Genomic DNA, 16,238 nt, shown 5'->3' with positions numbered 1-16,238 from the left:
TGAACCACGACCCCCTGCCCTGAGCCCCCTGCTGCACCCTGCACCCCTCCTTCACCCCAACCCCCTGCCCTGAGCCCCCAACTGCACCCCTCCTGCACCCCAACCCCCAGCCCTGAGCCCCAACCCACTACCCTGAGTCCCCTCCCACATTCTGCACCCCCTCCTGAACCCCAACCCCCCTGAGCCTCCTCGTACACCCTGCACCCCTCCTCTGCCCCAACCCCTTGCCCTGAGCCCCTTCCTGCACACCGCACTCCCTCCTGCACCCCAACCCCCTGCCCCAGCCCTACATTCATGGCCCTACATGCAATTTCCCTACCCAGATGCGGCCCTTGGGCCAAAAGGTTTGCTCACCCCTGGTATCGATGCAAATCCCAACTAATAAGAATATACATATGGCAACTAAATTACACTATCAGCCTACTGATCAGGAAAAGGACACTCATTACATGATGTTGAAGGAGATGAAAGAAACAATTAAGTAATAAAACAGTAATAAATGGCTAACATATAAAATTATCTATGTCAAAATGCAACAAAGGTTTGGAGGAACACATGAACTGGGTGTGTGTCTTAAGAAATATATAAATGCATTTCCACCACCAAATCTGTTCACATTAATGCCTTTCATGCAGCTTCCGCATTATCTGAAGATAATGCCAATTCACTCAGGATGGAACAAGGCCTAATTTTGGTGCATCACATATTGAGAGAAAGTAACTAAACTCAGTTCCCACCCCTTAAAAAAAAAAAGGGGGTTGGAAAAAGGAGGGGAGAAACACAATTAACCTTATTGCCCTTACAACACAGGAGTTTTGAATGGACTACTAAAAAGAAAAGGGGCTGAGAGTACCGCATAGGATACTAATGCTGTTCCAGTGTAGGCTCTCAGACACTCTAGTAGTGAAGGCCATATATAACTAGACAGATAGGTACCTAAATAGAAAAGGCCAGAACATAATGAAATGAGGTTTTCCTTGTAATGGTCATAACAATATATTTGATACTTTAAACCTGCATTTGAGCAGAAATAGACCCTTACCAACAGTAACCTCTTGTGTGAAAAATAAGAGTTCTCACTAAAATCTGCGGATCTAGGTTGATCAGTGAAATGCACACTACACAATTTACTGCTAACTGCCTAAGCATAGTAGCAAGAGAATAAAGAGTTCTGTTTTAATTAGACTCTTTAGAATAAATAAGAGGCTATCTTATTTTCTTCATCACTCTGTCCATCCTGGAGTAGGAAAGGCTTGGAATAATTTCCCCCATCCACCAAGCATCTTGGGATAAGAACTAGAAAATGTACTTGTGAACAGCCAGAACAAAATTCTTACAACACCAAAATCCATAGCATCTCCAAAGCCTGCCTTACAAAAAAAAAAAAAAAAAAAAAAAAAAAAAAGCAGCCTCAAGATAACAGCAATCCAGCACCAGTTCTATGGCAATGATCCACGGGGCTGAATGCATTTAGGTCAGAACTCAAAGAGAGTGGGAACTCCCACAAGCTGAGCTCTGGCACTTCTCTCCAGCTGGATCTGAAGCTCTCTCACTTGTGAATTAAAAAAAAAAAAAAAAAAGTCAAGTTCTACTGTTTCATTTTAACCAGAAAGAAATTATGAAAAGAATGAAACACAATTAAAGGAAACAGTTTGAGGGAAGAGGAAGAAGCATGTCATTTCACAGTCTTATCAGATCTGTCCTCTAATACACTAGCAATGTTCTACCACATCCCCACCCCCCACTGTGCTCTGCTCCTCATCTCAGACTAGCGCTGGAGCATTACATGATTTACCCATTTCAGCACCTAGCACTTTACATACAATTTAATATTATTTCACGCATCAAGGAATTAAGGGTACATGGGGTCTATACCCAGTTATTCCAGAGGTTCACTTCTTGCAAGAAATCTGGCAGTGTGTAGATCCTGGAATTTGTTCCATGGATGACAACTAAGCATTTTTTCTATATTTGTCACATGGTAGAGAAAGCAGCCAGGCCACTGTTCTGGACAAGGAGGAGTCAGACCAGTTTTAAGTTAGTCGCCACTGCTCTACTAGTGAAGAACAAGGAAGTATAGAAAACCTGAGAGACTGATTCCCACACATTAGGCAGTGACCCCCAAACCCCATTCTGTCCCCATCCTCTCTGAATGGGCTAACATCAATATGGTCTATTGATACTGCATCTGACAAGGGGTGGCTGCTCAAACACCATTATATAGCATTAAGGGTTCATCCATACCAAGGCTACAATCAGATTCCCATGGCCACAGGCAGCTGATCTAGCATGCTGGTGTAACTAGCAGCAGTAGGACATCCTGAAAGTCCTTGCCTATCCAAATTTTAAAAATAGATTTGAGCAAGATCTAGTTATTGTAACAAAAAGACTCTGTCTGGAATGCAGTGAGATTGATTACCTACCCCTCTACGCCCACAATAAGGAAGGAAGCAATTTTGGATAACAGGATGAGCATAGTATGCAATGCTATTTCGTCCCCAGACGAAAAATTTAAAAAAAAAAATTAAATTAAAAAAAAGTCACCAGCATTAAAAAAATATATATATTTTGTCCCTTCACAAAGAACTGGAAATCAGGAAAAAAAACCAAACAAACAACAAAAAACTCAAAACAAAAACACAAGCAACAAAGATACTTAAATTATTAAAAACAGGCAAATAACCCATTACACAGCTGACCAGCCTACCTACATGCAAGGGCTCCCCCAATAAACCTAATCGGCAGATGATGTACAGAGCTCAGCATATCTTGCCACTTATTATTCATGGGAAGCAGACATGGCTGCCAGATGACTTAAAGAGAAGTGGTCTGCATACCACTCTCCTATAAGGGTAAGGATTTAAACACTGTTTGGAACAAGAAAAAATGTAGCCATTTTCTTGATGACACAAGAATTAATCTCTATTTATTGCAGGCTCCTACTGGGGGAAGGGGTGGGTGGTACCTCAAGCATCTCCTTTTGATCTCTATCCTATACACTGAACATTGCGGTGTTCTTTTGTTTGACAGAAGAGACCCTAGTATGGAAAGGAGTAGAAAAATGAACTTGCTTGAAGCTTCATAATCCAAACCATCTTTTCGAAGCTCCTTTTCTGACGTGCAGCATGTTTTCCCAGTGACTTGTCTCCTCAAAATCACATAAGGCCAAAAACTCAAATACAATCCACATACGAAATGGTAACGAAAGGTTTGGGATGAACCTGATTGAAATTAAGAGGGAAGTCCTAAAGGAAGATAAGATAAGGGATGAAGTACAGGAGCTAACAAAATCCTGGGTAAGGGAGATAGGGTAAGGGAGTTTATACATCTGAATTTAAGAGGAACAGAGATCATGATTAGAAATTTCTGACTGGATACCAGCTTCCCAGAAAATGCAAACGAAGATTTGGAAGTTTATATAGAAGTTACTGATTATTCCGCAGAGAACATAAAGAGAATTAATCTCATCTGAGACTGTGGTACTATACATCAAGTGTTAAGGACAAATTGTGTCCTTAGATATGTACATGGAACGCTCAGTGACAGTAACATGAATTCCCCATGAATATCCAAGGGCGAGTTCAAACTAACTGCTCGTTCATAATTGCTATACAATAGCAGCTAGCGAGATCAGAAACTCACATTGTACTCTTTTTGGCATGATGGGCTTTTATTGCAAAACAACATGAGATTTGTAACTGGACTAATTTCTGCTTTCAGTGTTGATAGTGGGCCAGACCATTTCAATGTGATCAAGACTTCTAACTTGGTGACTTTGTATTCAGAAGTTATTCATTTGCACGTTCCAGATTTAAAAATCATAGAAGCATGTAAAGAAGTTTTAGTGAATAAAGCCTCTACTGCATTTTGCAAAGGGCATTTCAAAGAGAAAACTGAAAAAAAAGTCTTTAAATTAGTTTAAACAAAGGTAACCTAATGATTCCTTCTGGTTATTTTTTCCTTATCTGTAAACAGGTGTGCAAATTAATAGAACAATGCAGGCATAAGACTGCGGTATTTATTGCCTATAACCAAAGAAATTCAAACAAGAAAAAAGGCTTATGTTATTACTCAGCTTCTATTGTCAACAGTCTGGCTATATTAACCCTTCATTGTCCCCTTTTCTTGGGAAGTCCTCTTTAATATGGTTTCCGAACTCAAAGTTTTCACTGATCCTTTACAAAGCCCAGAACAATCTACCATTCATCTCAAAGACTATACTGATACTAAAGATGATACTGCTATTTAGTAGGTTCTTTCTCCAGTGAAAAATAATTTCATTCTTAGCTCACTATACAGCTCTGTATTTCACAGAAAGTTCTATTTTTAAGGGGAAGCTTCACCAGAGTTAGATCAGTGTGAACTTGTATTTTTAATTCTGGCTCTGGTGAAAGGGTTAAAAAAGAACTCCCATACATGTATTAACAAATGCATGCATCAAACTTCAGGAATGCACAATGTGCAGACAAGCCTCCTGGTGGCCACCCATTAGACAGCCTAGACCAAACACTGAGAAAGAATCTCTTTCTTGTACAGCACAATTAATAAAGAGAGGACGCTGATGAGGGAAGGGGGCGATTGGAAGACTAAAAGGAAACATGAAGAATGGCATTTGGAATTGGATCCAAACAAATACTTTCTGGGAAGGAAAAATGTAAAGAAAATGGAAGTGCAGCAAGAATAGCACAGTGGAAATCTTGACAACTCCCCATGCACTATTTTAAGCACAAAATTTTCTTGTAAAAAACCAAGGCAACAAAATAACCTTTCAATCCAACAAGCTGGCAACCAAGGAAGCCTTTTAGAGAAGTCATATCTGAACATGATGGTTAATATTTTTTTAACCAAGAAACAGATCAGTATTTAATTTAACCACAGACCGGCTCTACTTTGGTAATTACATAACATTTTGACTTATTCATGCCAGATGAGTGAAGTCACAGTGCCCTGTCAGAACATACAGTGCTCCAGTCCTCAAAGCAACCATGGTTGGGTGTGGTGGTGTACTTTGCAGTCTTATTCTGAAACGAGAAACTCTACATTAAGGTGTGGAAAAGCAATCCTAATCAAGGCACAAAGCCTTTAAGAAATGCTAGAAAGATGGGTTTAAGCTTAGAGTTCATCAGTTTAACTCATTGCCGACAAGCAACATACTCTTCAGGCAGGAAGTTGTTCTATGGAACTCCTGACGCAATACAAACCAAAGCAGTTACAGTGAAGTTTAACACAAACCCTCTAGAGTCCACGTTGACAAATTCTTTAACAGGCCCTGTGGTTACAGGGAAGCTGGTTTCACTCTGAGTCACTCCTGTTCAAACAGTTTACTGGAAATGGAGGGGAGGGGGAATTTTCAGAGAAGTCATGTGATGGCCAGACAAACCACAACCAGTAAAGGTTCAGTGGAGTCAAAAACAGGTCCCAGCAACGGCTGATGCTCAGTGCACAGATGGCACTCAATCATTTACAATGAGTCCTGTTTTATCTCAGGGTTTATATGGTATTAACCCTTTTTCAAGTTTGTATTCTTTAAAGGAAGCCAGAACATAATTTGGAAAGTAAACAAACAGCAAGTAACCGATAGTAACATAGGCAACTAGCAAATATTTTTTTACAGGGAAACTTGGCTCCCACAGCAGTGCACAGAAGCAAAGCCCAAGCACTCAAAGTGTAAATCATTAGTCCTTAAAGAATATGCCACTTAAATATGAATCCAAAACACAAAGTCACCAACGCTCAGATGTACAAAGAAGATTTAATTAGTTATCAGGGTCCCTTTAGTTACATTCTCCTCTTAGTAAAGAGCAGCATGATACAGCAAGGGCCCACGCATTTGGTACTTTCATAGAGTTGTACTAAGTTGAATTTAGCTTTGTTTTCACCACAAACTTCATTAGCTTTTAAGTTGTTCAGTATGATACAGAAAGAGATTTAGACGTCAAAAAATACTCTACAATCAGTAACTATCATACTGGCAAAAACAGAGAAAAAAAGTGTATATAGGAAACTGCACAGATACATTTGCACTGTGTTATTGCCCATGCGCTGCTCCAGCACTGAGTAGTAGATTCAACTTCCCCTAATTGAGAGATTGGTTTGAAAGGTTTCACCAGTGATATTCCTCATATTTAGAGTAGGGCGCTCTGATAGAAAATTTCAGGACACTGGCACTTAACTGGACAGAACTGAAGTGACAGCCATTGGAAAAATCACTATTAAAATTCTATAAAAAATAAAATTCCTAATAAATAGAGGAAATATTTCCCATATCACAGGCCAAGTTAGTTTAGTGTAGTTATACAGCCAACCGTGCTTTGCATTTACTGTAGTGTTCGTGAAAAAGCAATCCTGACTAGCCAAGGCAGAATTACAGTACTGCCAGCAGGACAACCAAGCAGAATAAAAAGTGACATATGAAGCAATTAAAGAGAGCTTCACATCTTCTGTTAACTTACAGTAACTGTAACTGACAAACAAAAAAGAAGAAGTGGTGTTCCATTAAGATATGGGGCTTTTTCTAAATATATTAATGGAAAAATACAAAAAACAGAAAGTTACACATCAGCCAGTTTATGGTTTCTCTCAAAAAGCGACTCCAGAAGCCAAGTCGCTTGGATTGACAGTTTATGAAAGAAAACCTGCTCAAATACATTCTTTAACTTTAGGGAGACAATATTCTTCCCCTATGCAAATTTGAACGGAATGATTGGTCTAACCCATCATACTGTATAACCCATTTTAAATCATTTTATTTCTCTTTAGTCCTTTTAAAAATCCACAGAGAACATTTTTCTCTTCTGTCAATTGCACAGACTGGATATTACTTGACAGAATGCCACAAGTATCCTGATCTGTTTTGCAAAAACAATAGTATTTCTCAGAAATATTGACAAATTTTCTAAATTAAAAAAACATACAAAACATGCAAAATGCCAAGCAATTTGGCTCTGCTTTGTAGGCAGCTACAACAGCTCATTAGAACTAAAGGAGGAAGCTATTCTCTAATACTAACGCACCTATTTTCACACCTCCCAAATGAATGGGGAGGAGAGAAGCCTTTATATTGAAAGGATTCCTTTCACTGTTAAATGGCGTCAAACATTTATAGTTTTCCATTGGCATCAGATTGCCAAATTCTTTATACTATTGGGCACTGAGAATCAGAATCGGTTAGTGAGGCAAGCTGATTTAGGTAACAGAAACTTTGCTATTCAGCAATTATAAGGAAACTTTAAACTGCACACACAGTAGTGATTATGCAGTGTAAACAGCGACAAAGCTTCACTTTTGCAAACGATGCCAGGATTTGCTCAAGGCCATAGGAAGAGACATTCATTCGTGCCTCTCACAGACATCTAGCAAAAACACAACAGAAAGCCAAAAGCACAAAGGAAGTCATATTAGCGTGTGGAAAACACCGTCCAATCTTAAATACTGAACTATTAGTTTTATAACGGTACTACAATTTAATCAGATTGTCATAGCCTCACGCTGGAGTGTCTTATAGGAATCAAACTGCAAGTAAAGTTTTAAGAAGAAAAAAAAAAAAAAAAAAAAAAAAGGAGTACTTGTGGCACCTTAGAGACTAACAAATTTATTAGAGCATAAGCTTTCGTGAGCTACAGCTCACTTCATCGGATCCGATGAAGTGAGCTGTAGCTCACGAAAGCTTATGCTCTAATAAATTTGTTAGTCTCTAAGGTGCCACAAGTACTCCTTTTCTTTTTGAGAATACAGACTAACACGGCTGCTACTCTGAAACCTAAAGTTTTAAGAAATTTCATCTGGTCATCCATCCTCAAAACAATGTGCTTCAATCCAAACTCAATTGCTGAGAAAATGAAATCAAAGCGCTGATAAATACAATGTTATTTTTTCCTCAACGACACCATTTCATTTGTTCATCAATCACACCATCATTGTAGTTAAGGCTATTTTTGGTTTATCTTGACAAAATTCTCACTAGCAAAGGTTTAATATCCAAGAATCCTACCATGCATTTTAGAAACCAATCTTGGCTGCACCTAGAACTTTAAAAATCTCACATTATTTACTGTGACTCTCCCAGTAAGTTAATATGGATAGTAGTTCAATTCTGAGTCATGTATTTGATTGGTTTTGTTGTTTGCTGGGATTTTTTAAATATGTATATGGATCAAGGATTGGTTTGTAAAATAAATATCTGGCAATGGGGCAAAAGTCAAAGTAGGTGAATTTTTGGTCGTATGCCTTTAAAAAGATGGATCTCTTAATTTACTATTATTATTTATCTAGTGCCAATGTGTTAGGCATTTTCCTGAATAGATATTAAGAGGAGGTGCTTGTCCTGAAGTGCTGGCAAGCTAGACAGCATTAAATACTATGATTAACATTATTAGACTAGAATTAATGTTTGCAGACAAGTCCAAGGAAACCCAAGGCTGTTTTTGGAAGAATATTTTCAGAGATTCTTGGGTTTAATACAAATGCTCTCTCTCTTTGGATTATTTTTTTCTGCATGCAATAACTTCTCAAAACAGAGGGTAAGAAACATTTATACTTCTCAAAAGTCAAGACTCAGTAGTTTCTTTGCTACAGTAAAGAGTTGGTCAAAGAGAAAACAATGTAAACTCTTTTGCTGTGCATAGTAGATAGATTTTTATATGAAGGAATCAAGCTGATGTTATCGTGACCCACTTCCACCTAGTGGTTTAGTAGACAAACAGGAATAAAAAGGAAGCAGAATACAGAGTAGAAATTCAGCAGCAAGACATTTTTGAAAATTCCTCCCCCCCAGAATTGTACATTTAAAAACTAAATAATTTCTGAACTAAGGCACACACAGACTGCTGACCTGAACAGAAAGCTATTAATAGTTATATATTCGATTAAGATCTAATATGGGGCAATGCAAGTTGTATTATATCTATCAATAAAACTGAACTGAAAAAGGCTAAGAATAAAAAGATTCAAAGCAGTTTGGTTGTTTTTCAACATCAGGAAGAATATGTTTCCTCAGGTTGTTAAATCGGCCAAGACATTGGCAGCACAAACAGCTAGTGGCAAGGCAGGTGAGTATTATCCCGTAAAAACAAGTTGGCTGGCGATTATGTCTTCATTAAGAGAGTTTTAAGAAACAGTTTGGCAGGTCAGCTATCTAATAATCACAGTCAGTTTAATGACAGGTTTCAGAGTAGCAGCCGTGTTAGTCTGTATTCGCAAAAAGAAAAGGAGTACTTGTGGCACCTTAGAGACGAACAAATTTATTAGTCTCTAAGGTGCCACAAGAACTCCTTTTCTTTTAGTCAGTTTAATGACTCCTATACCATTTTTTAGTGGGCCTCACCTTCCCTCTCATACTTTTTTTGCCATATTTGTAGAACTTTTTTGTATTTGTAAAAGTCATTGTTTGCCTTAATATTTTTTTATCTACATTAACATATCCCTGCCTTAATGGACTACAAATTCTTGTTTGGTTTTCTCCACATCTCTGTATCCAGTGCAGGTTCTTTTCTAACCTATGAGCAGCCCCTCTAAGTCACATTGGCCGCTTTCTTGCATGTTTGTTTCAGTGGAACCGTTGTCTGCTGCATCTTAATCTTGCTGTGTTTTGTGATAATTAAATTAATTCTAATATTTTGCAGTGTTCTTACTTGTGCAGCCTCTGCGTGTTCTAGCATCTCCTCAAATTCCTGATACTCTTCGTCATCAGGTTCAGCACCAGAGAGTCGGGCTGCTCTGGCCATGAAATAAGGAGGCAGCTCTCCAATAGCTGTGCCAGCACCCTGGGAAGAGAATAATAATTTTAATTTTATTTTTCTTGATTAGAGCTCTTTAAAAAAAGCTCAACTGATATTCACGATTTTTCTTGGAAAGTTTAAAAAAATACTCATAATAAGAGTCACAAATACATATAAGGTTTATCCCACCAGAACTGCAGGGGTCACTTGTTTCCAATGGAGGCTAATTATTGTTACCAGCTATGCAAAGTTCTCCCAGCTTCAAATGTTATCCAAGTTACCCTGAGAAACTACATTTTTCCCCTCTCTTAGTTTAGTCACGTGCATTCTCCCCCCCCCCCCCGACCCAAACTATAAGTCTGTAGAGTTGTAATATAGTTGAATTGTCGGTCCTGAGACTTGGCACACTTGTTTATTGGAAAACATTGCCTCAAGTTCTACTACAGTTTGAGCATAAGCTTTCGTGAGCTACAGCTCATCCAATGAAGTGAGCTGTAGCTCACGAAAGCTTATGCTCAAATAAATTTGTTAGTCTCTAAGATGCCACAAGTACTCCTTTTCTTTTTGTGAATACAGACTAACACGGCTGCTACTCTGAAACTACAGTTTGAGCAAATGAAAATATGTTGAGCAGGCTGTAACTTATCTAGTATTTTATCTGTCCACAAAATGGGGTCAAGAAAGCCAAGAGAAATAAGAATCAGAATAGGGTTGCCTTTTCACTGCAGGAAAATGATTGGTTTTCTTGGGACATCAAATGACTCATTTCAGCCTTGTGGGTAAATACAGCTTTAGTTTTGTTTTTATGGGTTTTTTTTTGTTTTAAAATCAGTATTAGACATACGGATAAACAGAGGTTAATGAAACAGGAACTTGGATTAAATGCAAATGGTTTAAATATAGGATACGTAATAGCACAATAGGTGGGCGCTTTGTTGGAAAAGTGTTAAACCTTAGCCACACACAGATGTCCCTTCTTACTAAGAACCATTAGCAAATGACAAATGCTTTTATATTCCTTTAAAGCAGCATAAAGCCTTTCAGTTTCCTTTGTTCATATTCTGTATGCAGCTGTATGTAGGGAAGAATCCCAGCTGCTTTGTATATTCTAAATCAACAGGTTGATTTTAAACACTATAAAAATACATTAGTTGTACTATTACCCAAACTCAAACTCCCTGTTTGTGTACTGTATAAATACACCCCCGATATGTTTGTCTTCCTATTGTCCACATGTGTAACAAATCTGCATGAATACACCACCACCAAAACATCATTGGCCTGTCTATTTCTGATACATGGAAAGTTAAGCTTGGAAACAGTTATAGCTATTTTTCAGAAAAAATAATTTGGGATTATGTTCTCAAGGTGATGCAAGAGCAACAGAAGTAACGTTTGCTTCACAACAATGTGCCAATTTGCTTGGCTTCATTTTGTTCATGAAGGGAAAGGTTCCCATGTGTGTACTAGAAGTGAACTTTCCTTAAATTGGTTAAATCACAAGGTCTTTGTTACAAAACATCTCGAAAGTACAATGAGATCATATGATTCCATGTCTACTCAAGACAGATTGCCTTAATATGTAAAAAAGGAAGCATTTAAGTGATCCAAACCAACAACTATATACTATCTTTTGCAAACATGGCTGTTTACTCTTACTGTTAAAATTTCCATCTGATATTTGCTTAGAGTTTCCCTACATCAACAAGGAATTAGAAAGGCAAGTGCTAATTAACATTCTTTTGCACAAATGCATATAGTTAAAATGGGAAACTACTCATCTAGAAAGCTTCTTTTAAACTTTATCCTGGTCAAGACACAGACTGCCTGTTCTGCCAATCCTGAGATATTATACATTTTTACCTTTTCAGATAATTTCTAATAAAAACACAAAAGAGCTGCAACACATTTAGGGTGCTATTCAATTCATAGCTTCTGTGGGGGGGAAAGCTCTGAAAACTGGCCTACCCCCAGCAGGCTGAAAGCCCTTTAAAAACACCTTCTGCAAGCCAGGACTGTTGAGGCCCATTTTATACTGATTGTCACCTTTTGATCAAGGAGAAAGGGCCAGGATCCATTTTGGAGCCACTCCACATGGTTACACACCAATCGTCTAACAGAAATTAGTGTTTAGTAATGTTGCTTCACTCCCTCACTGGGCACCAGGATGCTGTCAGCAACACTTCCAGTCCCTGCTCACCCAATGAACCAGGGAACCGGAGAATTAGACAATGCAGAAGGCTCCCTCTAATACCCCTTTGTGTCTGAATTTTAAACAGCTGTATTGACAATTTCAGATTGTAGAGATTACTAGAAATTGATAGTTCATAACTTTTTAGTTTTCATGAGTTAGTTTTCCATAATCAGACACTAATAAAAAATTCAACCTTCTGTTCTTGGTATCAGTTTGCAAGGAGAAAAATTAATATTGCTATTTATTTGTCAGATTTTGAGTTACTAAAACTGTTGGCCCATTTACTTCCTTTTCAGGAATTTAGTATTGTGTTCCACATAAAAGGATTTTGGATTTAACAGTGATAGGACCAAGAATTTTTCAGTGATTCTATAAAAGCAAAGTGGAGTAAAGGCAAAAGAAAAACAATGGAAGCAGCAGCACAGCTGTCAATTTGATTTGACCTACAGGAAGTTGACAAAAAATGTTTAGGTACTCATGAAACAGTCCAAGAAAGCATAACATTATAGTAGACACCAGTGGCAAATTGAAGATGCACCCATGGGGAAATCTACCAGAGACAAAGTTCAATAAAAAGGTAGCTGACAATATATTTGGAGGAGGGTAGGAAGAAAGAGGAGGAGATTACACAAAACATTTTGGCTTGCTCAGATATAGTCTTGTAATTCCCCTGGTCTGAACCAGCAAGCAGCACAAAGGAAGGCCTTAGAAGGTACCTCTTGTTCTCTCTCTCCTCTCAAGATAGGGTACAATCAGTTGCAAGGCATGCAACTGTGTGTTAATTTCGGGCTAAGCTACTTAATTTTCAGTTTAGATCAGTAATTTTACACATTAACAAAGATGTGCAGCAAGTACATTCATCCTGAGCTACATTTTCCTTGCAACCCTAGAACTTCATTTTAAAATGATATTATTAATGCTCCAACTTCATGAAGACTATGATGTAGAGCAGTGGAAAAAATAAAGAAAGAATGAAAGAGATCCCAAACTTACTGTCTTATAGACACTTGTTTGTGGGAGATTTTCAGTTAACTCTACTTATTTTTTGAATATTTATTTATGCAATTGTGCTCTCTAGTTAGCAAAAGGAAACATTAAAAATGTATATTGTATCTGTTTTTGAGAGGGCTGGGGGTTTGCACTTCTTTCCTTGAAGATTTTTTTTTGTAAGTATTTGTACACTGTACTTATGAACCTGTAATGTATATGATCTACATTTAACTTCTTTGTTGGAGATAGCGTCACTGACAAGTTTTAAAACTGTAATAGCCAAAATATAAAGTCTATTATGGGTTATTTTCAAACCTTTAAGGCTTCCAGAAACAAGTTAGAAAAGATATACTATAGTGATCCCATTCCATCCCCAACATCTGAGAAGAGCAGGAGAACCAAGTATTTAATAATTAAACCAATAGTCAGAAAAAGAAGTCATCAGTGGTAAAATGAAGCCTTTTGGCATAAAAGCAGTTCATAACAGATATGCTTGTGTAAGTTTCAGTTCAAAATAGTTTACATTTTATGGGAAAAAGACATCTTTAACCAATATTCTTCAATAAACAAATTTTTAAAAGCCAAAGAAGTGAACACTAAAGTAAGATTAGAGTGCATTTCCAAGGACAAGCACCCACATCCATCTCACTAAATCCCTGTCCTAAGAGTGCACTTCAGTGTTTAGCAGCTAACTTTTTTTTCTTCTTCTTTTTTTGCTTTACAAGTGAATGTTTTCATCCGGAAAACATGGATTTTTAATTTCAATGTGTATCATGTGAACAGGCTACATGCAATGCAACAGAAAACTGATGCAACCCCAAGATCAGGGCATCTGCTACAACATTAGGACCTGATCCTTTCAACACATATGAATAACTTCATTCACTTGACTATGCCCATGGACTTCGAAGGGAGTATTCATGAGAGTGAAGTCACTCACTTGCCTCACTGCTTGCAGGATTCAGCCCTTAATCTGCAAGCGCAGCTGGGGCAAAGAATCTCCTTTCAAAAACTTGTCTTTTGCACTTAGTTTCTCATAAATGTCAAATTTTCTGCTAAAGTGCTTAGAAAAAACAGTTACGCTTTGGAAGCGGAAGTGATTTTTATAGGACTCTACAGAAGAAATTCTTATAACAAAGTAGAAGATTTCTTTTTTTCCCCAACCTTACTCCAATCCTGGAGCTGATAAAAATTGACCCAATCATTTTCAACTGCTTCTGTTTAATACATTTTGAAGATGTTCAGATCTAATACAGGTTTCAGAGTAGCAGCCGTGTTAGTCTGTATTCGCAAAAAGAAAAGGAGTACTTGTGGCACCTTAGAGACTAACACATTTATTTGAGCATAAGCTTTTGTGAGCTACAGCTCACTTCATCGGATGCATTTGGTGAAAAATACAGAGGGGAGATTGATATACACAGAGAACATGAAACAATGGGTTTATCATACACACTGTAAGGAGAGTGATCACTTAAGATAAGCCATCACCAGCAGCAGGGGGGGAAAGGAGGAAAACCTTTCATGGTGACAAGCAAGGTAGGCTATTTCCAGCAGTTAACAAGAATATCTGAGGAACAGTGGGGGGTGGGGTGGGATGGGGGGGAGAAATAACATGGGGAAATAGTTTTACTTTGTGTAATGACTCATCCATTCCCAGTCTCTATTCAAGCCTAAGTTAATTGTATCAAGTTTGCAAATTAATTCCAATTCAGCAGTCTCTCGTTGGAGTCTGTTTTTGAAGTTTTTTTTGTTGAAGAATAGCTACTCTCAGGTCTGTAATCGAGTGACCAGAGAGATTGAAGTGTTCTCCAACTGGTTTCTAATACAGATATCTAAAGTGAATCAGCAAATCATGCCTCCAACATGAAGAGTTATATGTTTCTGCTGTCAGCAAAAGCCAGCATTGCTTTGTTTATTTTAGGTAAAATTGTATAAGTTAAACCTTACCCACATGCAGGCCTCTAGCCTGACTTTTGAGATTATGGTCCATAAAGAGATGGATGCTTCAATCCCCTCCTCATCAGGACAGATAATTTGATCAGGGTACGGTGGTTCAGGAAAATTAACTGAGTTACATTCATACGCAGCAAGCGTAACTGATGCTATGTGTGGACCCTGAAAAATACATCAGACAAGAACTTTTCAGTACATTTTTTGTGCATTAAACGAGAGTTAGCTTTACCTTAAATAATATTGCTAATAGGAAACCTATTAGGACACACAATGCATTCAGGAAATGTTCTTCCACACTTGACATTAGATATAGTATATAATATTATATACAATGGTCTTAGCCTTCTGATGCATGTAAATAATAAACATCCAACTCCAAACATAAGAAAACCTAAAGTGCTCCTGTTTCAGTTTTAAGGGACTGTGAAGTTAAAATACGTTTCCTTGCCTGTATTAGTAGTAACCCTGTAGACTTAAAACTTGAAGAACTTTAAAAAAAAAAATCAAAGTATACTTTTAACCAATGTTTTTTTTCCCATTTTATTCCACACGAGCAATTAATGAAGAAGCTGAATAATCTTTCAGTTTCTAATGCATTGACACAGAGCAGCAATGTTTGAGATGCAAATACTGCAAAGGAATCTTTACATCCTAACAACAACAAAATGCAATTATTTCAAATATTTTAAAAAAGATCCCATAAAAGTCTTTCTACTGATTTCAGTTTTGCAAAAACAAGTTTTACAAAACCTAGGTTTTGTGCCTAGTTGGACCTGACAGTATTTTGAAGTGTTCCTCCCCTTCTCTCCACTCGTTTCTTAAGACATCAGTTAGCATGTCAGCAATCTCTTGTGCAAATCACAGTCTTTCTGCTTCAGTTTCCAATGTGTAAGGTGCTCAGAAGATTGTTTGTAAAGTGCTTTAAAGCTCAACTGTTCAAGTGCCAAGTATCATTATTAATAGAATTAAGTTGACTCACGGACTCTGCCTTCTATTAAAGGTTACCAACGCATTTTATTGAGGCCAGATCTCAGGTACAGATGGCTTCATATGTGTACAAGAACCAAAATGCAATACAGTTAAATAATGGAACGAACTGCCATTGTAGGACTATAAAATAGTAAAATTACTATAAATATGTGCAAATAGTTCAGATTTATCCTTATGCTGGACATCAAGAGTTTAAAAAACAAAGAATCGGCTTAAAAATCACCTTCCAACATCTGTGTTTCAGCAACATGCTCAAACTGTATAAACTGTTTAGAAATTTTTATTAAAACAGATTTTTTGCAAACTTAATTTCACCCACAGTCTTAGCCTTAGCAGAATAAATTAATAATCGTGTTTACATACACAGCAAGTATTGCTCAGTGTCTAGCTTCTGC

At 37.6% G+C, this 16,238-nt stretch overlaps 1 protein-coding gene across 18 annotated transcripts in view; it reads right to left on the bottom strand.

The window, feature by feature from the left end:
• The window catches only part of VMP1 (vacuole membrane protein 1), a 91,280-nt gene that overhangs the window by 39,910 nt on the left and 35,132 nt on the right, over nt 1–16,238 (bottom strand). For 17 of the 18 annotated variants that reach the window (XM_043499661.1, XM_038375974.2, XM_038375978.2 and 14 more), the window contains 2 exons: nt 14,848–15,015; nt 9,630–9,761 (listed from right to left, as the gene is read on the bottom strand). In XM_043499661.1, coding sequence (XP_043355596.1) covers nt 9,630–9,761; nt 14,848–15,015 — 300 coding nt within the window. The remainder of the gene's footprint in view (nt 1–9,629; nt 9,762–14,847; nt 15,016–16,238) is intronic. The other variant, XM_043499671.1, reaches the window with a different exon arrangement.

Source organism: Dermochelys coriacea, chromosome 17 (assembly GCF_009764565.3).
Source record: "Dermochelys coriacea isolate rDerCor1 chromosome 17, rDerCor1.pri.v4, whole genome shotgun sequence".
Taxonomy (NCBI): Eukaryota; Metazoa; Chordata; order Testudines; family Dermochelyidae; genus Dermochelys; species Dermochelys coriacea.
Note: the sequence above shows the minus strand (reverse complement) of the source record. Positions and strands in the feature narration are given on the sequence as shown.